The 26206-nt window shown below is 37.8% G+C and overlaps 1 protein-coding gene across 1 annotated transcript in view; it reads left to right on the forward strand.

Moving 5' to 3' along the window:
• Redic1 (regulator of DNA class I crossover intermediates 1) overlaps positions 1-26206 on the forward strand; it is an 84487-nt gene that overhangs the window by 18864 nt on the left and 39417 nt on the right. The window contains exons 2-6 of the mRNA XM_070038831.1: positions 9237-9276; positions 16162-16300; positions 18880-19012; positions 19798-19846; positions 20968-21153. Of these exons, the coding sequence (XP_069894932.1) occupies positions 9237-9276; positions 16162-16300; positions 18880-19012; positions 19798-19846; positions 20968-21153 (547 nt within the window). The remainder of the gene's footprint in view (positions 1-9236; positions 9277-16161; positions 16301-18879; positions 19013-19797; positions 19847-20967; positions 21154-26206) is intronic.

Below are 26206 nucleotides of genomic sequence, written 5' to 3' on the forward strand. Positions count from 1 at the left end.
CAATAGATGCAGAAAAATCATTCGACAAGATCCAACACCGCTTTATGATGAAGGTTTTGGAAAAATTAGGAATCCATGGAACATTCCTCAATACAATAAAGGCTGTATATGACAAACCTACAGCCAGCATTACACTCAATGGTGAAAAACTAAAGCCATTTCATCTTAACTCAGGAACAAGACAAGGATGCCCACTCTCTCCACTTCTCTTCAATCTAGTATTAGAATGCCTACCTTCAGCAATAAGACAAGATGCAGACATAAAGGGGATCCAAATAGGGAAAGAAGAAATAAAACTCTCCCTCTTTGCAGACGACATGATCTTGTATTTAAAGAATCCCATAGACTCCACTCCCAAATTACTCAAGCTGATTCAAAACTTTGGCAAATTAGCAGGTTATAAAATTAACCCCCCAAAATCAATAGCTTTTCTGTATGCCAACAATGAGAAAAGTGTGGCTGAATTTAGGAAAGCAACTCCATTTGTAATAGCCCCACAAAAAATAAAATACCTAGGAATTAACTTACCCAAAGAAGTGAAGGACCTCTATGATGAAAACTTTAAAATCTTGAAAAAGGAAATCAACACAGAATTTAAAAAATGGCAAAACCTCCCATGCTCCTGGATTGGCAAGATCAACATCGTGAAAATGGCAATACTTCCCAAGGCTATCTACAAATTCAATGCAATACCTATCAAAATTTCAACCTCATTCTTCAAGGAAATAGAAGAGGCAATCCAAAAATTCATATGGAACAATAAAAGACCCCAAATAGCAAAAACGCTCCTCAACGGAAAGAACACTGCTAGAGGAATATCAATACCAAATTTCAAACCTACTATAAAGCCATAGTAATCAAAACAGCTTGGTATTGGCATAAGAACAGACCTCAGGACCAATGGAATAGAATTGAACACCCAGAAATGAACCTACAGACCTATAGCCATCTAATCTTCGATAAAGGAGCTAAAAAAAATAGAATGGAAGAAAGACAGCCTCTTCAGTAAATGGTGCTGGCAAAATTGGTTAACTACTGGTAGAAAACTAAAGCTAGATCCTTATATATCACCCTGCACCAAAATCAACTCCAAATGGATCAAAGACCTTGGAGTCAAAGCAGACACTCTGAAAACATTACAGGATGGAATAGGAGAAACCCTAGGTTTCCTTGGCTCAGGCCGAAATTTTCTGAATAGAGACCCAGAAACACAACAAATCAAAGAAAGGTTGGACAAATGGGATTGCATAAAGTTGCATAGCTTCTGCAGAGCAAATGACATAGCTAGCAAGATCAATAGAAAGCCCACGGATTGGGAGAAGATCTTTACTAGGCATACAACGGACAAGGGTCTCATATCTAAAATATACTTGGAACTCAAAATATTAAACCCCCCAACAACAAATCCTCAAAGAAACAACTGCCCAATAAATTAGTGGGTGAAAGACTTAAAGAGAAACTTCTCTGAAGAAGAAAGGATGGCCAATAGACACATGAAGAAATGTTCAACATCCCTAGCCATAAAAGAAATGCAAATCAAAACAACATTGAGATATCACCTCACTCCAGTTAGAATGGCAAAAATCAAGAACTCTAACAACAACAGATGCTGGAGGGGATGTGGACAGAAAGGAACCTTACTTCATTGTTGGTGGGAATGTAAACTTGTTCAACCACTTTGGAAAGCAGTATGGAGGTTCCTCAAAAGACTTCACATAGATCTCCCCTATGACCCAGCAATCCCACTTTGGGGCATTTACCCAAATGTTTACAAACAAGACCACACTAAAGCTACCAGCACAACTATGTTTATTGCAGCATTATTTACCATAGCTAAGATATGGAACCAACCCAGATGCCCCTCAGTAGATGAATGGATCAAGAAAATGTGGTATATATACACAATGGAATTCTCTGCCTCCATCAGAAAGAATGACATTGCCCCATTTGTTAGGAAATGGAAAAACTTGGAAAAAATTATATTAAGTGAAGTAAGCCAGGCCCAAAGAAACATAGGTCCCATGGTTTCCCTTATTTGCAATATCTAGTATATGTATGAGTCAAGCGGAAAAAGTCAGATAATATGATGTCAGGAAAATGAACCCTTAGATGTGTATTTTAATGTTTTTTTCTTTCATGCATGTGTTTCTAACGCATTTATAAGATTATCTCTTTGTTGCTTTGTATGTCCCTCCCCCACAGTATAACCCCTGCTTTTACTATATTTGATGTCAGTATAACTTGTGGAGGAGATGGGGAAAAACCAGTTGTTTAAGGATACAGGTGGACCTGTTGCAACAATGAGAAGTACAAGTTGTCATGTCCAAAACGAGCTTTACAATGTCGGTGCAGGGGGGCGGGGGAGGGAAGTGGGGGAAGGAGAAGGATTGGGATTGGGGGGGAGGGGGGAGGCTGGGAAGGGATGTGAAGGGTAAACAAAGGAGTAGGCTGCAATGCTTGGTAAGAAATGTACGCATTATCCTGCCCGTGTGGTTGTAACTCCTCTATACAGTATGTTCCCAAATAAATCAAAATAAAATTAAAAAAAAAAGAAATGTACTCATTACTTACGTAACTGTAACCCCTACGTATATCACCTTTACAATAAAGTTATGTTTTAAAAAAGAGTACATTTCTTTTTGGACAGTGTCATCCCTTCCTTTGCTCTTTCCCAGTTTTTCCCTCCCATCCCTACCCACAAGTTATATAGTTCATTTTCAACATGGTGTCTAATGAGAAGGATTATTTCTTTGCCATTTTTCTTCAGATCTTTTCTTACTAGAAAGAATAGACAGAAATCTTGATTCACTTTTGATAGTCAACATGGTATCCCTCTCCCCTATTTGGTTTTGTTTTCTTTCTTCTGTCTTACTCTTATCTTTCTGTTCTTTTCTCTTCAGTACTTATTACTTCATTTTATACTTCTTAGCAATAGAATTTGTAACTAATATCTGTATTCTGGCTACTTAAAATTAATCATTTGTGTTCTATGAAGTTATGACCTAATGATTTTCATTTAAGTAGCTACAACAATTTTCTTTCCCTCCATTCTTTCCTCTCTCCTTCTTCTCACACCCTTGGTCCTTCCCCTTCCTTCCTGCTTTCCTTCTTTCCTTTCTTCCCTCCCTTTTTTCTTTTCCTCCGTCCCTCCTTTCTTTCTTTCTCCCTCTTTATTTCTTTTTCTCTTTCCTTCTTTCTTTCTTTGTGGTACTGAGGTTTGAACTCATAATCTTATACTTGCTAGGAAGGTACACTGTACCTCTTCATCCATGCCCTGGCATTTTTTTGGGGGTTCTGGTCGTGGGGCCTGAACTCTGGGCCTGGGCACTGTCCCTCAGCTCTTCAGCTCAAGGCTAGCGCTCTACCACTTGAGCCACAGCACCACTTCCGGCTTTTTTCTTTTTGCTTATGTGGTGCTGAGGAATCGAACCCAGGGCCTCAGGCATGCAAGGCAAGCGCTCTACCACTGAGCCACCTTCCCAGCCCCATCCCTGGCATTTTTTGTAATTTTTATGGAGTAAGATAATTACAATATATTTCCTGAAAATATATTTTCTAGAATAATAATTACTGTTAAAAAGGTGAGAATGCTAGTGACTCACATGTGTACTAAAGAGGCTGGAGGAATTTGGTTGAAGGTTTACATAGGCAGAAAAGTCTTTGAGACCTTAATCTCCAAAATAATGAGCAAAATGCAGGGTTGGAGACATGGCTCAAGTGGTAGAATGCTAACCAAACAGCAAGCTGAGTCAGCAGAAGGCTCTGCCAAATAAAAATTAAGATGAGCTTCATTCACATTCTCCATTTTACCCAAGTTTAATAAATTTAGATGTAATTATTTTTATAAAGTGCATATTAGTTGCACGAATTGTCATTTGAATATAATCTAGAAGGTTTTGATAATGCAATATATAAAGGTAATATTTTTCTTCGGTTGGGTATGTGAGTTTATGAAGTGAAGAACATAGTGAAGTTGAAAGCTAGGTGTGGCCTTCTTGTGGAAATCTGGTCCTAAGTGATAACCACAGCTGTGTTTTAGAGTGTGTACACATATAATAATATGTTAGAGACTCTTTGAAGTTTAATTTTGGTAACTTTTCTGTGTACTGAATATTATGGCATTTTCTATAGAATACTTTAACAAATGACTTTTCTTTTGATTATTTGCAAAATTTGGGGTTTGAGTTATGTTTTTCAAGTATAAAGCTTGAAAAAATTTCCCCTATTATTTAAGAACTGGCTCCTTTTTATCATTGCTGTCTTGTTCTTGTATAAGTCTAAGGAAAACCATAAGATCATATGATTGATTTGGAGGTGGACACAATCCTAGCTATAAAGGAGCCTGAGATCTGAGAATCAGGTTGGAAGCCAGCATAGGCAGACAAATCCAAGATAAGACAAATCTTATCTCCAATTAACCTGGAAAAAGCAGGTAGGGGAAGTGTGGCTTAAGTAGTAGAGCATCAATCTTGAGCAGAAAAAGTTGGGCCAGAGAGTGAGGCCCTGAGTTCAAACCTTAGTACTGTCACAAAAAGAAAAATGCTTCTCTTAAGTTTCAGACAAAACCTGTCACTCATGTTTGCACTCTGTCTGCTCAACTTCCCCTAACAGATAAGCAATTTCCTCTTGATGCCTCAGTGCTTCTCTACAGAAGCTGTGTTTCTGGGACAGGAATGTTGAAATCCAGTGACTTGAATTTCCTGGATATGGTTGCATATCCCACAGTCCTGGATGTAAAATGTAGCTTTTGTCACTCAACACAAGTTTCTCATGTCTCTCTTCTGTACCAGTTATTCTCCTATTCACACAAAAGAACAAGGGGTACCAGAACTTTTGAGGCCTCTGTCAGCTGAGTGTGCCGATGTGCCTGGACCTGGTCAGGAGTGTCACATGTGGGGTCTATGTTCATGCCAGGGGGGCCTTTGTGTGACTTCTCATCAGTTTTCTTGGGTGCAGTCTATCTTATGGACTCTGCCTTGCTTTGCTTATGTTTAGCCGTTTCTCTGCTAGCTTTCAAGAAGATTTCTTTACTACACTGCATTTTAAACCAGAAATAAATGAAAAATGAGAGAAGAAGGGAGGAAGGGAGGGAATATAGTGGACTTTTAGATCATTTACTTTAATTTTATTATGTAACAGTTATTTCGAAGACATTCTCTTCAGTAGCCTAGAGTTTTTAACCCCATTGATGTGTATTTCTTACCTTATGAGCTTTATTGATAGGTACAAGTCATCTCCTTCTGTAGAAGGAGAAAAAAAAAAAAAACCTAGGCACTTGCTTCACAATTGGTTTTATAGGTAAAAAATGAGCATGTGACTTAAGCTTAGACTTTGATGTGATTGTCCTAAATCAGGCTAGCGATCCCAGGAAATAACTACTGCAGAGCACCTGTTATAGTAGTAGGAGCTGCAGGAGGACTGGATGTCAGAGGTTTCTATTCAAGGGTCAAGATGATGCTGGCAGTTGTAGACAGTGTCCATCAGTACCATAAGAGGTGGCCTTATAAACTCCATTGTGGCATGATTTTGAGCAGCTGCTTAGACTTCCTTGTTCTTGCCATTTGCTAACCCTGGTCCTCAACTTTCTCAGAAAGTCTGTCATTTACTCTACTTCTTTAAGTAATTGTTTTCTGTTTAAATTAGCCAAATAAGTTTTCAGTTGTTATTGAGAGTAGTTTTATTTTCCAATTGGCCACAAAAAAGCCAGAAGTGAAAGTGTGATAGAGCACAATCGAGAGAAAAAATACTAAGTAAGAGCATGACTTCAGGCCCCAGTACCTACACACAAAAAGAATCAACTTTTGTAATATGTCATACTCCTTTTTCATTTTCACCGTGGTTTAGCCACTACTAGATGTTTTAAGTTCTTAATTACTTTTCCTTATTAATACAAGAATAAGCAATACGTAGTGCATAAAAGTTGGTGAGAACTGAATTCTATGTAATGAAAAATCAATCTGAAATAAAATAATTTATTTATACATACATGGGAATATATTTAGGTGTTGACATGACAAACCTAATTTTGTTAACATTAATAACACGGAACCTGTTTACACAATTGGTATTCTGAACCATGAAAAAATTACTTTGCTTTCTCTTCTGTTTTGCAAGTTTTAAAATAATGGGAATAATCTCCTTAGCTTTTGATGAATCCATCAAATGTAACTTTTTTCTTTTTAGAATTTCATTGTTAGTATAAAGATGAAATACAGGCTGGGCACCAGTGGCTCATGCCTGTAATTCTAGCTACTCAGGCTAGAGATCTGAGGATCACAGTTCAAAGCCAGCAGAAAAGTCTGAGAGACTCTTACCTCCAATAAGCCACTAGAAAACCGGAAGTGGCACTGTGGCTCAAGTGGTAGAGTGCTCCCCTTGAGCTGAAGAGCACAGGGATAGCGCCCAAGCCCAGCGTTCAAGCCCCACAAGAGACAAAAAAAAAAAAGATGAAATACAGAGATGTTGCAGTTATGCATGTCAGGTAATGAGTACATTTCTTTTTGGACAATGTCACCCCTTCCCTTGCTCTCTCCTGGCTTTCTTTTAAAGTTAGAATATGAGCAGTAGTTGTGATGCTTCATGGGACAGAAAATATAGGGTTCTTTGCTTTTTTGCTCCAGGCTAGTGGTTTTCTATTTGAGCCATAGCTCCCACTTCTGATTTTTAGTGGTTAATTAGAGAGAGAAGTTTCACGGACTTTCATACCCAGTTTAGCTTTGAACCATGATCTTTGTATCTCAGCCTCCTGAGTAGCTAAGATTATAGGTGTGATCCATCAGAGCCTGGATGTCATAAATGTTTTTTAAAGTTTTACTTTTATTAATAGACTAACACTTCATAACCACTAAACACTACCCTGTTATTGGTGTTTAGTGCTTTATTTGGTACATGGGTCATAAGTACAAAGCACACACAATGATAGGCTTTTAAAAAGAATATACTGTGGTCTGTGTCCCCAAAATTCATAGGTTGAAGTACTAACCCCTGAGGTGAAGGTACTAGTTGGTGGGGATATTTGAGAGTATTCGTGACTCTGACTGGTACTCTTGTAAAAAGAGATCCGGGGAAGTAGTTAAGCCTTGGCCAGGTAAGGATATAGTGAGAAGTCATTATCAGTGACCAGGGAACTAGGCCCTGACCAGACATTGAGTCAGCTGGTACCTTGATTTTGGACTTCATAGCCTCCAGAACTATGACAAGTAATTTTCTGTTGTCAGTGTACTCATCATGTCATCTTTAACAAGCAATCCTTAATAAAAAGACAATTTTATATGACACAAAATCCCTCAGAAATGAATACCTAAAGATGCAGGAAAGATTGTTCATTTTTATACTTAGATTTGGTAAAGAATGGGCATCCATATAGAAATGGTATTACCTAGTGGTAATAGACTGAGAGGGTAAACCCAGAAAGACTTCTATTTGGGGATTCTTGGCCTTTGTGGGCCATTCTTTCTTCTTAGCTATGGGACAAGACTTCTGTAAGAAGGGTTTCATCATCTACTATCAGATAATGTAGATCGAATCTACACTGCTTTTCTTTTTTCCTTTTTGTGACTAGTTCATATATAGAAAGGTGAGATGGGAGGAAGATACCAAAATTACATTTCTAGGTTTTGTAGCTGACTTGAGTTTCTGTCATCTGCCATGGGGAAGAGAGGTTCCAGTTTCTCTTACTTGCTTTGGGGGAGAGCCGTAGAAAAGAATGCAAGAAACAATGAGAAGTACAAGTTGTCATGTCCAAAATGAGCTTTACAACGTCGGTGGGGGGGGGGGGGGGGGGAAGGGGAGGAAGGAGAAGGATTGGGATTGGGGGGGAGGGGGGAGGCTGGGAAGGGATGTGAAGGGTAAACAAAGGAGGAGGCTGCAATGCTTGGTAAGAAATGTACGCATTATCCTGCCCATGTAATTGTAACTCCTCTGTACAGAATGTTCACAAATAAAATAAAATTAAAAAAAAAAAAAAGAAAAGAATGCAAGAATGCATGAGGCCCTGGATTCGATTCCTCAGCACCACATAAGCAAAAAGAAAAAAGCCGGAAGTGGCGCTGTGGCTCAAGTGGTAGAGCGCTAGCCTTGAGCTGAAGAGCTGAGGGACAGCGCCCAGGCCCAGGACCGGACCACCCTCCCCACCCCTCACCCCCAATAAAAAAAAAAAAAAAGAAAAGAAAAGAATGCAAGAGAAGGTCAGAGAGAAAATGCTTTTGAGGCCTGTAAAATTCAAAATACTGAGCATGCCAAAGTGATATACTTTCAGGTAAAGTTTTCTGTGCCCAATATCAATTACCTGATTTATGGTATTCTGTTTGAGCCACTTGAATTGGCTTAAAATAGAAGATTTTGTGAACCAAGGATTGTACTTACTATGTAAGTGCTCTACTACTGAACTAAATCTCCAGCCCTTAGTTTTTTTGTGTGTGTGTGTTTTTTTTTTCTGGATCCGGTCGTGAGGCCTGAACTCTGGGCCTGGGCGCTGTCCCTCAGCTCTTCAGCTCAAGGCTAGCGCTCTACCACTTGATCCACAGCGCCACTTCTGGCTTTTTTCTTTTTGCTTTCGTGGTGCTGAGGAATCAAACCCAGGGCCTCATGCATGCAAGGCAAGCACTCTACCACTGAGCCACCTTCCCAGCCCCTTGTTTTGTTTTTTTTTTTTGAGACAGAGTTTCACCAGCCTTAAACACCTGACCCTTCTCCTCCTGAATGGTAGAATAATAGACATGTACCGTTATACCCAGCTCTGAGATTTCAGGAATATATATAGGTGATCTACTAATATAACTAACATTGCTTGGGCAATAAATGTAACATTTCTGTAGATCCTAAGTAGATTTTACCATCTCTGTGCTCCTTGTTGATTTCCTTAGAAGGTTGAAATGCAAAGAAAGAGAAGATAGAAGTGTTGACTAAGAATATTGCTTGGTCATATGAGCATGATTCAGTGACAATCTTTTCCAATCATTAATTTTTCTTCTCTTGGTTTTAAAATTCATGTGTGTTTTTGTGCTAAATCATTCATTATAGATATAGTGTTTTTAAAATTAGAATTCCTTAGAAAAATTTGTGAAATATATACTAAAAATACTTGGAAGATCATTTTCATGTTTTCCTTTTGGAAAATAGTACTATGATCACTATGTTTTGGGGTTTTAATTTAAGATCTGTATTTAACTGAGATGACAATCATTTTAAAGACATTTCTTGGATAATTGTGTATTTTGTCCTCACTTCCTTTCTAGGAGCAGGGTTCTGATCAAGCAGGACAGGAGAAAGCAAAAGGTAGGCAAAATCTACTTTTATTATGTCAGTTGTATGCAATAGTCACCTTCTGAAACATTTTTCATCATTTATAGTAACTCTATCAAAGTACAGTTGAAATATTATCTTCCTTTAGTCTTCTCCATCCTTACAGGTACATTAATAAACTCTCCACTTTGCTCAGGTGGAAACTTAGGAACAATTCTTGATTCTTACTATCTTGCTAGTGTCAAGATGATAATCTGATGATATTTCACTACCCATAGAATTAGCACTGTAATTTCAGTTGCCTAGAGTACTGTTATGCTCTCATTTCCCATATCCCACTCCCACTTAGTTTTTCCATTTGTCTGACTGCATAATATATTCATGTGTGCATAGCACCTGAGCAGTACATACCTGAGAGAAACTTGTATTTATGTACTTGGAGATATGGTAAGGTTGAATCACTGTTATTGCCAAAATACTAAGTGAAAGGGGAAAGAAGTTGTTCATGGGGCGGGAGGAGGAAAGGAAGAGAACAAGCCAAATTTCCATTAGTGGTAAAATTAATTCAACAGAAGGTGTTCTATCTGAGTATTAATAAGAGCAGTAAGAAGGTTTTAATTATATGTAGGAAGTATGTATCACTTTTAACTAGGTAATGCTGAGCAAAAGAAGGAACTCACAGAAGACCCTGAGAAAGATTCTTTTTTATAAAAAGTACTAAAACAAGCCTGGTGCCGGTGGCTTACGCCTGTAATACTAGCTACTCAGGAGGCTGAGATCTGAGGATTGTGGTTCAAAGCCAGCTTGGGCAGGAAAGTCCAGGAGACTCTTATCTCCAATAAACCACTTGAAAACTGGAAGTGGCACTGTGGCTCAAGTGGTAGAGCATTCGCCTTGAGCTAAAGAGCTGAGGGACAGCGTCCAAGCCCAGAGTTCAAGCCCCACGACTGACAAAAAAAAAGTTACTAAAACAGGGCTGGGAAGGTGGCCCAATGGTAGAGTGCTTGCCTCACATGCATGAGGCACTGGTTTGATTCCTCAGCACCACATAAGCAGAAAAAGCCAGAAATGGTGCTGTGGCTTAAGTGGTAGGGCACTAGCCTTGAGCTGAAGAACTGTGGGACAGTGCCCAGGACTAGGTACAAGCCCTATGACTGACAAAAAAAAAATAGTACTAAAGCAGAAAATAAGAAAAAGGAAAAATATTAAAATGGTATATATCAATATGATTAAAAGTAGTGAAATTTAAAGAAAAGTAGAAGTAAGTATGAAAACAAACATTGATTTCTCAGATGTACTGTGAGCTTTTTGCTAATTCTGCTTACTTTAATCTCCTGCATAGTCTGCCATTCCTTTCAAATTTTGAAATAAACTCCTCTCATGTTTTGACATAATTCTTCAGATTTTACTTCTCTGTCTTTCTGGTTTTTCTCTCTTTAATAGGTATGTGCAACTTAAAACTTGATTTTTTTTTGGAAAGTTTTCTCCAGTAAGGGAGACTTGACAAAAAAATATCAAGCTCTTTCTAAGAGTAGTCAGCTGTCCAGAAAACCTGTTCCTGCGATGATGTTACACTGCTGGGAGAGCAGTGTCATGTCTTCTTCATCCGGTTGCCCGAGTCTGTTCTGGTGGTCTGTGGTGCTGCTGCAAGGCTTCTTTGAGAATGTGCTGAGCATTTGCTTTGGCTCTTAGTTCTAGTCTGGGAGCAGACACTGCTTTATCCATGCTATTTAGTTAGAAGGCTATTCCTTCTAGTCAACTCTGATACAACTACTTTGCATTCTATACTTCAACGTTCTTTACTTAGATTCCATTTAATATTCTAAGTACATCCCCTTCCAAAAAGAATATTATGTTTGTTCCAGTTAGGACTTTTGTTTTTACATAGAGCATCACCTTTGTAAAATATATTGCAGGCTATTATTCAGAGTTTTTCTGTATTATGTATTTAATAACTTGACCTATTTAACAAAGAAATCTCTCTCAGTCATTGCCAAGAAAATTTTAGCCCAATCCTTATTTGTTCAGAGCAAATGCCATCCTTATTGAATGCCAAGTAGGTATTAAAGATAAGAAAACTTTGGGGCTTGAATCTAGTAATTTTAAATAGCTTAAATATTAAGGTTTATTTTAGATGAACAGAAAAGTAATTACTCTAAATACAAATACAAATTGTTGGGCTGGGATGGTGGCTCAGTGGTAGAGTGCTTGCCTTGCATGCATGAGGCCCGGGGTTCGATTCCTCAGCACCACATAAGCAAAAAGAAAAAAGCTGAAAGTGGCACTGTGGCTCAAGTGGTAGAGCGCTAGCCTTGAGCTGAAGAGCTGAGGGACAGCTCCCAGGCCCAGAGTTCAGCCCCCACAACCAGACCCAAAAAACAAAACAAAAAAAACAAAAAAGAAATACAAATTGTTTTTTTTTTTTTTTGGTCAGTCATGGGCTTGAACTCTGGGCCTGGGCCCTGTCCCTCAGCTCTTCAGCTCAAGGTTAGCACTCTACTACTTGAGCCACAACGCCACTTCCAGTTTTCTGAGTGGTTTATTGGAGTCTCACAGACTTTCCTGCTTGGGCTGGCTTTGAACCACGATCCTCAGACACATCCTGAGTAGCTAGGATTACAGGGGTGAGCCACTGACACCCAGCTAATACAAATTCTTTATCTTCCTGGATAGGAAAAAAACTGAACCTTACTCTTTGTTAAACATAGTCCTTTGTCCTTGCTAGGAATGCAGAGTTTAGAAGCCAACTTGATAACTAGAGTATGGCGGACAAGCCTCCTTTGTAGTGTTCTCTGGAATAAAGGCTTACTCCCTTTACAGGCAGTCTTTCAATTGACAGTGTTTCAATTGTTCTTCCTTATTCTTGGAAACATATGTCTCTGTCTTCTCTTTTGCTAACTCTGATTCACTGTCCAAATTTTAGAAATTACTTCTCAAGAAACCTTTTCTTTTTTTTTTTTTAATTTTCATCAGTTATTTTTTCTTTTTTTTTTTTTAAATTTTATTTTATTTTATTTGAGAACATACTGTACAGAGGGGCTACAATTACATGGGCAGGATAATGCATACATTTCTTACCAAGCATTGCAGCCTCCTCCTTTGTTTACCCTTTACCTCCCTTCCCCGCCTCCCCCCTCCCCCCACCCAATTATACCCCCCTCCCCCCCCACACACCGACATTGTAAAGCTGGTTTTGACATGACATTTTGTACTTCTCATTGTTGCAACAGGTCCACCTGAATCCTTAAACGACTTGTTTGTCCCCATCTCCTCCACATGTTATACTGACATCAAATATAGTGAAAGCGGGGGTTACACTGTGGGGTAGGGACATACAAGGCAACAAAGAAATAATCTTATAAATGCGTTAGAAACACATGCATGAAAGAAACGAAAACATTAAAATACATATTTAAGGGTTCATTTTCCTAACATCACATTATCTGACCTTTTCCGCTTGACTCATACCTATACTATATATTGCAAATAAGGGAAACCATGGGACCTATGCTTCTTTGGGCCTGGCTTACTTCACTTAATATAATTTTTTCCAAACCTTTCCATTTCCTAACAAATGGGGAAATGTCATTCTTTCTGATGGAGGCATAGAATTCCATTGTGTATATATACCACATTTTCTTGATCCATTCATCTACTGAGGGGCATCTGGGTTGGTTCCATATCTTAGCTATGGTAAATAATGCTGCAATAAACATAGTTGTGCTGGTAGCTTTAGTGTGGTCTTGTTTGTAAACATTTGGGTAAATGCCCCAAAGTGGGATTGCTGGGTCATAGGGGAGATCTATGTGAAGTCTTTTGAGGAACCTCCATACTGCTTTCCAAAGTGGTTGAACAAGTTTACATTCCCACCAACAATGAAGTAAGGTTCCTTTCTGTCCACATCCCCTCCAGCATCTGTTGTTGTTAGAGTTCTTGATTTTTGCTGTTCTAACTGGAGTGAGGTGATATCTCAATGTTGTTTTGATTTGCATTTCTTTTATGGCTAGGGATGTTGAACATTTCTTCATGTGTCTATTGGCCATCCTTTCTTCTTCAGAGAAGTTTCTCTTTAAGTCTTTCACCCACTTATTTATTGGGCAGTTGTTTCTTTGAGGATTTGTTGTTGGGTGGTTTAATTTTTTGAGTTCCAAGTATATTTTAGATATGAGACCCTTGTCCGTTGTATGCCTAGTAAAGATCTTCTCCCAATCCGTGGGCTTTCTATTGATCTTGCTAGCTATGTCATTTGCCCTGCAGAAGCTCTGCAACCTTATGCAATCCCATTTGTCCAACCTTTCTTTGATTTGTTGTGCTTCCGGGTCTCTATTCAGAAAATTTCGGCCTGAGCCAAGGAGACCTAGGGTTTCTCCTATTCCCTCCTGTAATGTTTTCAGAGTGTCTGCTTTGAGTTTAAGGTCTTTGATCCATTTGGAGTTGATTCTGGTGCATGGTGATATATAAGGATCTAGCTTTAGTTTTCTACATGTAGTTAACCAATTTTGCCAGCACCATTTACTGAAGAGGCTGTCTTTCTTCCAATTCTATTGTTTTAGCTTCCTTATCGAAGATTAGATGGCTATAGGTCTGTAGGTTCATTTCTGGGTTTTCAATTCTATTCCATTGGTCCTGAGGTCTGTTCTTATGCCAATACCAAGCTGTTTTGATTACTATGGCTTTATAGTAGAGTTTGAAATTTGGTATTGATATTCCTCTAGCAGTGTTCTTTCCGTTGAGGAGCGTTTTTGCTATTCGGGGTCTTTTATTGTTCCATATGAATTTTTGGAGTTCCTCTTCTATTTCCTTGAAGAATGAGGGTGGAATTTTGATAGGTATTGCGTTGAATTTGTAGATAGCCTTGGGAAGTATTGCCATTTTCACGATGTTAATCTTGCCAATCCAGGAGCATGGGAGGTTTTGCCATTTTTTAAGTTCTGTGTTGATTTCTCAAGAAACCTTTTCTGTCTTTCTTCTATTTCTTTGCCTACCATCCCCCAACTTGTAATTTACATGTTCTTCCTGATAATGTTATACCATCCCCACCACACTTAATTGTAACTGTGTTACTGTTGTCTTCACTGTTATTTTATCCATCCCAAAATACAGTGCCTTTAGAAAGAACATTTAAATTCTACGGTACCATCATTATATGAACTAACATTGTTTCAGTATTTGCATCCTAAAGTTCCTGTTATTTTATTGCTGAAACATGCGTATATGGTGTGATCTTTATGTGTGTGTGTGTGTGTGTGTGTGTGTGTGTGTGTGTGTGTGTGTGTATCTGTGTATCCTGGGGCTTTAATTTAGGGCCTGGGTACTGCCCCTGAGCTTTTTTTCTCAAGTCTAGAAGTCTACCACTTGAGCCACAGCATACCATTTCCATCTTTTTGGTGGTTAATTGGAGATTTGAGGATGGCTGTTCAAAGCAGCCCTAGAAGGAAGTCTGTGAATCTCTTATCTCCAGTGAATTGAAAAAAAAAAAAAAAAAAAAAAAAAAAAAGCCAGAATTGGAGCTATGGCTCAAGTAGTAGAGCTCTGTCCTTGAGCAAAAGAAACTTAGGGACAGCAGCGCCTAGGTCTGAGTTTAAGCCCTAGGACTGGCACCAAAAAAAAAAAAAAGCCTTTACTTACTGAAAATATGCTATATAACCATTTGGAAATGTAACCTTTTGGCACTAAATCTTTTGCAATCTCAAATTCTTCTTACTTTTGATAACTTACATATATGAGCTAGCTTATACCATTGTATTGTAAATTATTTAATGGACAGCAAGATTTTCTTTCTTTTTTTGGGGGGGAGGGGACCAGTCGTGGGGCCGGAACTCTGGGCCTGGGCGCTGTCCCTCAGCTCTTCAGCTCAAGGCTAGCACTCTACCACTTGAGCCACAGCGCCACTTCCAGCTTTTTTCTTTTTGCTTACGTGGTGCTGGGGAATCGAATCCAGGGCCTCATGCATTGCAAGGCAAGCCCTCTACCACTGAGCCACCTTCCCAGCCCCATGGACAGCAAGATTTTTTTTTAGGGGTCTGGTTGTGGGGCCTGAACTCTGGACCTGGGTGCTGTCCCTCAGCTCTTCAGCTCAAGGCTAGCACTCTACCACTTGAGCCACAGTGCCACTTCCGGCTTTTTTCTTTTTGCTTATGTGGTGCTGGAGAATCGAACCCAGGGCCTCATGCATTGCAAGGCAAGCCCTCTACCACTGAGCCACCTTCCCAGCCCCGACAGCAAGATTTTCTAAGATGATTTTTTTTACAGTGTCAAACACTATCATAGTTGCTCAATAAATAAAAGCTAAATAAAGGCTTCTGAATTTTGTAAATGAAGGGTTTAATCTGACAAAAGGAAACCAATGAAGATAAAGAGTAACAATTATAGCTAAAACAAGAAAACACAAACTGGATGCAGAGTGATAATTTTGAACAGGTGTGGTTTAAAAAAACTAGCAGTTAGGTGAGTTGGCAAAGCAAACTAAGTTGGCACAAGTTACAGATTCATTCTTACACAACGCTTTTTTTTTCCTCATTTCAGTTGACTGTTAATAGCACTATGCTGGGCAGATCTTTAAGGTTTTGTGTATCACTAGGGAGCCATGCTTTTCAGAAAAGCAAGTTTTTATCTTACAAGATTTCTTATTTTGTTACTAAATGTCTTTTTAACTTTGTACATACAGATAATTTCAAATTTTTGATGCGTAAATAATAGCTATTTAAAGTTCTATTTTAAAGGTTAATTTTAACAGAAAATTGTAAAAGATAGGAATTTTAAGAGTAATAAGCAAGCTAAAAAGTAGCATTGATTGATTTAAATTTGTATGTAACAGGTGCTGTCACAAAAATATGAAAAAGTCAATAATTTTTTGTTATTTGTGATTCTGCCTTAAACCACTTGATGTACATTAATTTTAATTTTTAAATATTTTAGGAATATTTTGAGAGGAACAGGTTAAAATCAAAAATGAAATTACTGGGAGTTTTGCCTCCTGCCAAAAATTCTACTGTCAGTTTAGATCTTCTGAACCTCTACATGGTAAATCAGATATCATGCAAGAAGAAGATACCTGGTAAGTCCATAGCATTTTATTTTGAGCTTGATTTGTAATAACATTATCTTTCTAATTAGTTTGAAATTTTAGACCTCAAAGCTGTGGAAAATTAATTTAAAAACTTAGCTTTTAATTAGCTCAATTATATTTGCTTAAAATATATTTTTTTAGAGTTCAAGCCCCATGACTGACAAAAAATTTGTTTTTTAAATTCATTTATTTTATTTTTAAGCTGTGTACATATTATTTAAAATTAATTTATTAGATGTCATTTAATTTCTAAGATGCTAAATCATCCAAGTGTAGCTTGATAGCAGAGAAAAATAAATGTGTTTATATTATTTAAGAAATTTGTTTAGAAGGTATATCTCAAAAGACTTTTTTTTTTCTGTCAGTCATGGGTCTTGAACTTTGGGCCTGAGCACTGTCCCTCAGCTCTTCAGCTCAAGGCTAGCATTCTACCACTTGAGCCACGGTGCCACTTCCGGTTTTCTGAATGGTTTGTTGGAGATAAGAGTCTCACAGACTTTCTTGCCTGGGCTGGCTTTGAACCATGATCCTCAGATTTCAGCCTCCTGAGTAGCTAGGATTACAGGCGTGAGCCGCCAGCAAATGGCTTGAAAAGACTTTCATCTCAATGACTGGTTTCCTATCTTACAACTTGAACTTCTTCTTACACATTCTTTTTTTTTTTTTTTGGTGGGTCCTGGGGCTTGAACTCAGGGCCTGGGTGCTGTTCCTGAGCCTCTTTGATTTCAAGGTTAACACTCTACCTCTTGAGCTACAGCACCACTTTTGGTATTTTCTAAGTAGTTTATTGGAGATAAGAGTCCCATGGACTTTTCTGCCTGGGCTGGCTTTGAATCATGATCCTTAGAACCCCGCCACCTGAGAACCTAGGATTACAGGTATGAGTCACCAGACCCTGGCTTATATATTCTTAAAGTGTTATCTGCAGTAGTCTTCTGTTTCAAAATAAAATTCATTTTGTCCTATACTTTGGTTAATTAAAAAGAAAATCAGAATATCCTTTCCCCCTCTTAAGAAAACTTGTATCTAATATTGAATTTTTAAAAGAAGTACAAAAATGATAGCTTAAAAATAAACCATCAGGAGAGAAATTGATCATTATAGTAGTATCTCCTTAATATCTTTTCTCAAAATTTTTTCTAAGTTATGTGATTTGCTTTGGAGAGAACAGTGGAAACTAAAAGTGATATTCTTGCTTCCAACAGGTTTTTCAAATGCCAAGGTATCATTTTAGGGATACTACCCTCATGTTCTTTTCATCCATATGTTGATCCAGTTATACAACACATTCATTGACTACCTATGATAAGAATTGTATTTGGGTACTAAGAACAAAATAGTAGTACTTTATCAGGACTCATAGCTGCTAATGACTGTAATCAAAAGAAGAGATACAGGGGGCTGGGAAGGTGGCTCAGTGGTAGAGCACTTGCCTTACATGCATGAGGCCCTGGGTTCGATTCCTCAGCACCACATAAGAAAAAAGCCCAAACAGCACTGTGACTCAAGTGGTAGAGCACTAGCCTTGAGCTGAAGAGCTCAGGGACAGCGCCCAGGCCCAGAGTTCAGACCCCACGACCGGACCCAAAAAATAAAATAAAAAAAAAAAAAAAAAGAAGAGATACAGTTAATCATTTAATTTAAAGGAAGCGCAATAGTGCAATGGTGGGTCTCAGGGATAACTTTAATCAGGAATTTGAATGTTACTAACATTCTTTTAAAAAGAAATAACTTTAATCAGGAATTTGAATGTTACTAACATTCTTTTAAAAAGAATAGCTTTATTCTCTCATTGTTTTCATCATTTGGGTTTAAAACCTTGTCTTGAGAAATTAATATTGCTTACCTCTTAAGTGTGCCACCAGAAGAAGACTGCAGATAGGTTCTCTGGATTTAAGATTTTTAATTCCGCTAGAAAGATATTCTCTTTTAGTATTGGATATCTAGTTTCAGTAGTGAAACCATTTTACTTATAATCAGTGGTAAGCATTCTTTTATTGGTTTCTCTTTCATCAAATGGCTACCTCCAAACCAAAATTTTATAGGCTGACATAAAGTCTCCTTTAGAACGAACCATAGTTAGACTGGTTACAAGAAACCATTTCTCAGGAAAAGTAAGTTTGAATACAGAACAGAGAAAAACATTTGGCATGAGAGCATTTTAGCTTATCTATATAGAGACAAGGCTAGTAAAAAGTTTAAAATTTACTGAGCTAAAGCTCATCAGGCATGATAAAGTATACAAACATGCTACACCAGAAAAGGGCTATGACAATATATATCACAAAATCCAGTGTACTTGAGGGAACAGGATAGGCTTGCAGGAACAAACAACCTGCAATGAATTCATAGGACTCTTTTCTTGAGGTTAGGTAAGGTGACAAAGACAAAGATGTTTTCAATGATGCGTGACAGTCATACATGCAGCATCACTGTGGTATAGCATATGTGTTTTTGTAAAAGATTTCAGGTGCACATTTATCCAATGAAGATGATATATTAACATAAAAACTTTAAAGCATTTCATTCTAATTTTTAAATTTTTATTTAACTGTTTTTACTTACAGAGACTGTGAAGAAACCAGTCCACGTGAATATGAATAGAGACATAAAAATCCCTCTAAGAAAGCATGATTTAGAACTTCCAATGTCACCTAATTGTACACCTTCTAAACTCTGCCTTGATGATACAGAAGACAAGTGAGTTTTGGCTGAGTGAGTGGCTTACATTGTTAGGTATTTTTTTTTTTTTTTTGGTCCGGTCGTGGGGCCTGAACTCTGGGCCTGAGTGCTGTCCCTCAGCTCTTCAGCTCAAGGCTAGCGCTCTACCACTTGAGCCACAGCGCCACTTCCGGCTTTTTTCTTTTTGCTTATGTGGTGCTCAGGAATTGAACCCAGGGCCTCATGCATGCAAGGCAAGCACTCTACCACTGAGCCACCTTCCCAGCCCTTGTTAGGTATTTAAACTGGTTATTATCAACTTTTTTGGAGGATGGGAGGCAGTACCAAGGATTGAACTCAAGAGTCTCATGCCTGCTCAGCTGGTACTCTAATTTAGCCATGCCTCCAGTCCTGCTTTGTTTTCTGGTTATTTTGGAGATGAATTCTCACAGATTTTTCTGCCTGGGCTGGCCTCAAACCAGGAGTAGCTAAGATTACAGGTGTGAGCCCCTGACTTTAACTTGTTCATCAGAAAAAAAATGTATAAGGGTTTACCTTTAAGCTTCACTTTTTGTTTGTCTTATATTATGGAAGAATTAGGACCTTTATCAAAGGACCTAGGTATTTTGTATACATACTTTATTTTCCTTGTGATAAAGTGATTATTCTCATAGTAATATGATTTTTATGAAAGCTCAATAATGTTATGATCCTGGAAGGATTTACTGTTTTGTGTGCTGGAGTAGAACACTATGCATTTTAGGTAAATAAAGATGAATTTTATTATACTTATAGTTGTAACCTTAAAGTTTTCTTTCCCTTAGTATACACTCTCAGGAACTGGGTAGCAAGAAAAAACATGACCCAGTTCAGGTAAGTTTTAAAATTTTAATTGTAAGTTGTTTTAACAATTGTGATATGTCAATGAATGACCTAAATTTTTCAGCATTGGGAAAAATTAGTTTTATCCTTTGAAAAAAAACTTTTATAGTCTTTTCTATTTTTTCCTAGGCAGAACGGGAGTTTGATCAGGGCCTTTAACTTGCCAGGCAGTCAGCCACCAGAGCATATTTCTAGCCATTTTTGCTTTCTTTAATTTTTGAATAGAAATTAAGTCTTGTTTTTTGGCTGGGCCAGCCTGAGCTGCAATCCTTCTGTTTGAGGTTCCATATATCTAAGATGACAGGTATGTGCCACTATGCCCAGGATTTTATTAGTTTAGATGGGTCTTGTAAACTTTTTTCCTGGGCTGGCCTCAAACCATGATGCTCTCACCTAGGTAGCTAGGATTACAGGTGTGAGCCACTACCCAAGCTACAATTGTTTTAAGCAAATAAAATTTTAACCAATTAGAAAATGTGTACATTAAGAATAAACTTGGAAATATTGTTTAATTTCCAATGTCTATTATTGACTCCTACCCTTGAATTGCTAGAGTTAAACTAAATAAGCAAGGTGATGTCAGTGACAATAATCCCTTAAGAATATTGTCACTTGAATTATGAGTTAATGATAATCATTTTTGGGGGGGTCGTGGGGCTTGTACCTCAGATCTTCAGCTCAAGGCAAGTGCTCTACCACTTAAGCCACAGTGCCACTTCTGGTTTTCTGGTGGTCAATTGGAGAGAAGAGTCTCATGGACATTCCTGCTTGGGCTGGCTTTGAACCGCAATCCTCAGATCTCAGCCTCCTGAGTAGCTAGGATTACAGGCCTGAACCACTGGTGCCCAGAGATAATAATTTCTTATATCAAAGATGACGTATAGCAGGCGTGCCTGAGGGTAGAGGAGAAAGATGGGAAAGACAGGAGGAAAGGATTGCTAAAAGAAAATCTTACTTAATTACCAGTCTCATATTAGCAAATTCTACTATTACTGATGTCTTAGCTTTCCTTGGACTCTTATAAACCTATGCCTTTCTTTCGGTTTAGTTCTGCTATTTTAAGTTGTTCAGTTTATGTATTTTAAATGATTTTTAACCCATTTTTTCTACAGTTGTCGCAGCACGTGACATACAGTGTGTTTGAACCTCAGTTCCATAGAACAGAAAACTACAGTTACCCCTCATCATCTTTTTGTGCAGAGTTGTCTTCTAACAGACATAGTCCAAGGCAGACGTGTACTCCCGGAGTAGCACCAAGTCCTTGGGAAGCTGCATATGAAAAAACCCAAAATGAGCAGGTACCTTGGAATCACTAGTTCTTATCTATCATTATATTGTTAGGGTATATTCTCTCATCTCATTTTACAAACTTGAAAATTGTAAGTTTCAAATTTCTTTTTTTTATTGTGAAAAAACTGTACAGAAGGGTTACAATTACATGAGCAAGGTAATGAGTACATTTCTTAGCAAGCATTGTTGCCTCCTCCTTTGTTTCCCCTTCCCATCCCTTCCCATCTCCTGTCCCCAGTCCCTCTTGCTCCCACCCCACGCACCAAAGTTGTAAAGTTCGTTTTTCAACATAACGTCTTGTACATCTCATTGTTGCAATGGGTCCACCTATATCCCTGTTTAAACAATTTGTTTTTTCCCTTCCCCTCCCCAAATTATACCAACATCAAATACAGTGAAAACAGGGGTTATACCATGGGAGAGGGACATAAATATGTTAGAAACGCAAGAAAGAAAAAGAAAAGTTTCAAATTTCTACAGATAAAATCAAATTAGAAGACAGATCGAGGTTAATAATTTCTTTTTAATCAAAATTTAATTCTTTGTACAGTGATAGATTGTGAATCCAAAAACAGAGAGGTTCTTTAAAAGCTTTGGAAATGGTCATTTGTTTAGAAAATTATTGCTAGCCCAGTTGAAAATTCTCGAGTGTGTTTTATTGTACATGCTTACAATCACTGTAATGACTAGTTGGGATGTCATGGTGATTCATTCTGTATGATATACTGTCCCAGTGGTGTCATAGTCTCCTAAGGGATAATTGTGATGGCCTGATTCTTTTCAGGGTTTGAAAGATGACAACTGATTATATAACCCTTCAATTAATAGTTTATGTAGAAAAATGTTCTGTTCAGATGTTCAATCACATATCCCAATTTAAAAAAATTTATTATCTTTTATGGTTGTACAAAGAAGTTCCCATTCTACAAAATCGTATATGAATACAAAGTGTCTGGTAACATTATCATCCATCTAAGCTACCCCTTCTCTCACTTTTCTTTTCAATTGAGATTAGGTGATTACATAACTTTCACAGTATTGTGGAATAGTGATACTTAAAGTCACAAACACATTTTAAGGCAAATTGTCATTATTGTGGTCTACAAAGTTTGTGAATTCTATGAGCTTTGACAATACAAGTATTTCTTCTGCATCGGGTGATATTTGCATTTCTTTCCTTTTGCTTAGTGTAGACTGTTCCCTCTTTCCCTCTCATTCTTCCCTTCACATCGCTGTCCTTGGGTTGCTTAATTCATTTTCATCTATGTCCAGTGCAGCTGATGGGCCTCTCTCTGTTTTATGTTTTCCCATTTCCCACTGATTCTGTGTCCTCCTTTTAGCTTCTTTACGTTGTGCACATACACATACCATATATGTGGTCAATAACATGGAGTCATTTAGCAATGATATGACAAGATGAATGGCAGTCTTTGTTTTTCCAGTCTTGTTTACTTTGTCATATATCCTTGCATTTTGGCTTTAGCATCCATATATCAGGGAGACCGTGTGCCATTTGTCTCTTTGCTCTTGGCTTTCCTCACTCAACATGATTTTTTCTAGTTTCATCCATTTCCCTGCAAATGCCATTATTTTGTCCTTTCTAATGGCTGCATAATGTTCCATTGTATATAGGTACCACAATTTTTGTATCCACTCGTCAGTAGTGGGCCATCTGGGTTATTTCCATATCTTGGATATTGTGAACAGTGCTGCAATGAACATGGAGGTGCATGTGTCCTTGTATCCTGGTTCCTGTTGTTCAGGGTAGATGTCTAGGAGTGGTAATGCTGGGTCATAAGGGAGGTCTATATTTAGCTTTCTGAGGTACCTCCAGATGGCTTTCCAAGGTGATTGTATTATTATACATTCCCACCAGCAGTGCAATAGAGTTCCTCTTTTTCCGCATCCCCTCCAGCATTCACCGTTGGCTGAATTTAGGATGTGGGCCATTCTGACTTGTGTAAGGTAGTATCTCAGGGTTGTTTTTATTTGCATTTCCTTTACAGCCAGGGATGATGAACATTGCCTCATGTGTTTCTTTGCCATTTTTATCTCTTCTTCTGAGAAGTCTCTGTTTAGCTCCCTTGCCCATTTAGTAATTGGTTTGTTAGATTTGGGAGGGAATAGTTTCTTGAGTTCCCTGTATATAATGGATATCAAGCCCTTGTTTGATATATTGCTGGTAAATATTTTTTCCCAATTAATTGGCTTTCTTTCTAATTTGGTTGCTATTTCTTTAGCTGTGCAGAAACTATTTTAAGGTAGTCCCATTTATGGAGTCTCTCTCCAATTTGTTGTGACCTTGGGACTCTGTTCAGGAAGTTCCTGCCTGTGCCTGTAAGTTCATGTGTCTCTCCTACTCTGTCCTGCAGTAGTTTCAGAGTATCAGGTTTGATGTTAAGGTCTTTAATCCATTTTGAGTTGATGTTAGTGCATGGTGACAGGCTGGGTCCATTTTTAGTTTTCTGCATGTAGCTGTCCAGTTTTCCCAGCACCAGTAGTTGAAGAGGCTGTGCTTCTTCCACTGTATGGATTTGTCAAATATCAACTGTCTGTATGTATGCGTTTTTTTTCTGGGTCCTCTAATCTGTTCCATTGGTCTTCAGGTCTCTTTTTGTGTGCATACCAAGCTGTCTTTGTTATTATGACTCTATAGTAGAGCTTAAAATCTGGTATTGTGATCCTTCCTACATTTTTTCCCCCTAGAATTGCTTTGGCTATTCTAGGTCTTTTGTTGTTCCATATAAATTTTTGGACTGTTTTTGCTATTTCAGTGAAGTATGTCATTGGGATTTTAATGGGAATTGCATTGAATTTATATATCAATTTTGGCAGTATAGCCATTTTCACTATATTAATTCTGTCTATCCAGGTACATGGGAGGTTTTTCCATTTCCTGTTTCCTCTATGATTTCTTTTTTTAGGCTTATATAGTTTTTGTGAAATAGATCCTTTACATCTTTGGTTAGGTTAATTCCTAGGTACTTTTTTTTTGAGGTTATTATAAATGGGGTTGTTTCCTTGATTTCCTTTTCTGATTGTACATTGTTGGTGTACAGAAAGGCGACTGCTCTGCATCTGTGTTAATCAAAGAGACTGATTTGTAGTTGTCTTTTTTTGTTGGGTCTTTGCCTGGTTTGGGGATGAGTGTGATATTTGCTTCATAGAATGAGTTTGGGATTGCTCCTTCTATTTCTATTTCTTGGAAGAGTTTGAGGAGTATGGGTATTATTTCCTCTTTAAAGGTCTTAGAGAATTCCATAGTGAATACATCTGGTCCTGGGCTTTTCCTTGTTGGAAGACTTCTGATTGCTTCCTCTATCTCATTGTAGGTTATTGACTTACTTAATTGATTTACTTCTTCTTGGTTCAGTGTGGGCAATTTGTATTTCTCTAGAAATTCATCCATTTCTCCTAGGTTTTCCTTCCTTAGTGAATACAGAGTCTGGAAATAGTTCTTTATAATTGTTTGGATGTCTTGGATGTTTGTTGTAATTTTTCCTGTGGCATCCCTGGATCTTGGATGTCTTGGATGTTTGTTGTAATTTTTCCTGTGGCATCCCTGATCTTATTGATTTGGGTCTCTTCTCTCCTTTTTTAGTTAATCTGCCAGAGGTCCAGCTTTTTGTTGTATTAATTTTATTTATAGTAGTCTTAGTTTCCATTTCATTAATTTCAGCTCTTATTTTGGTTATCTCGCTCCATCTAGCAACTTTAGTTCAACTTTTTATTGTTTCTCTACCAGTTTTAGTTGCATCATGAGATTGTTTACTTGGTCTGTCTCTGTTTTCTTGATGTGTTCACTGAGAGCAATAAATATGCCCCTTAGGACTGCTTTTGCTGTATCCCACAGGTTGCTTTGTGATGTATATTCATTTTCATTGAACTGTAGGAACTTTTAAATTTCTTCTTTGATAACTTCTGTGACCCAGTGTTGCTAAGAAGTGTGCTGTTTAATTTCAATTTATTTGAGTATTTTCTACTGTATGCTTTGTTATTGAGAAATAGCTTGATTCTCCTATAGTCAGATAGAATACAGGGGATTATGTTGATCCTCCTGTATTTGCTTAAATTCCTTGTATGAACTAAGATATGATCTATTTTGGAAAAAAGTTCCATGGGCTGCTAGAAGAGTGTGTATTGGGTTGTTGTTGGGTGGAAACCTCAGTATATGTCAATTAAGTCCACTTGAGATATGGCATCACTTAATTTGGAAATGTCTTTGCCCGTTCTTTGGTTGTTAGACCTGTTCTTTGGTAAGCATGGAGTATAAAGTCTCCTAATATTATTATATTTGGATCTATCATTTCCTGTAAGTCTGACAGTATTTGCTTAACATATTTGGGTGCACTGATGTTTGGAGAGTATAAATTGACAATGGTGATATTCTCTTCTTGGATTGTTCCCTGTATTAATATGTAGTGACCTTCTTTGCCTTTTTCTTTGGGTGTGAGGCGGGTCTCTTGAATCAAGACAGCAAAGGGCTGGACCTTGTTTTCTGATCCAATCTGCAGTTCTTTTTCTTTTGATTCATTAATTGAGTCATTAATGTTTATTGTTATTATAGGAGCTGTATTGTACTTCCTGTCATTTTTCTACTTTCCTAAGTTTTTCTTTTTTCCTCCTGTGTTTATCTATCTGGTATGGATATCTATCTGGTATGGATTGATCTTAATTGATTTCTTCAGATTGTAATCCCCTTCTTCATATTCTTTCCCATTTTAGTATAGCTTCTTCTTTGCTTTTGCTGCATGCAAGATTGTTTTATTGCTAAAATCTAGAATTTTTACTATAATGTACCAACACTGTTCCTCCTGGGATTCTGCTTGATAGGTGTTCTATAAGCCTCTGTTATGGATGTAAGATCTTCTCTTTTAACACTGGGGAAATTTTCAGTGATGATCTTACTGAATAAGCGTTGCATTCCTTTATTCTGATATTCCTCCCCTTCATCCACACCAATTATAAGAAGGTTAAATTTCTTGGAACTGTCTGCTTGTTCTTGGGCATCTCTTGGGCATATTTTGAGTGTTTTATCCATATCTGTAACTTTTTCCCCCA

The sequence above is a fragment of the Dipodomys merriami genome, unplaced genomic scaffold (genome assembly GCF_024711535.1).
Source record: "Dipodomys merriami isolate MVZ:Mamm:240054 unplaced genomic scaffold, mDipMer1.0.p SCAF_10, whole genome shotgun sequence".
In the NCBI taxonomy this organism is placed as follows: domain Eukaryota; kingdom Metazoa; phylum Chordata; class Mammalia; order Rodentia; family Heteromyidae; genus Dipodomys; species Dipodomys merriami.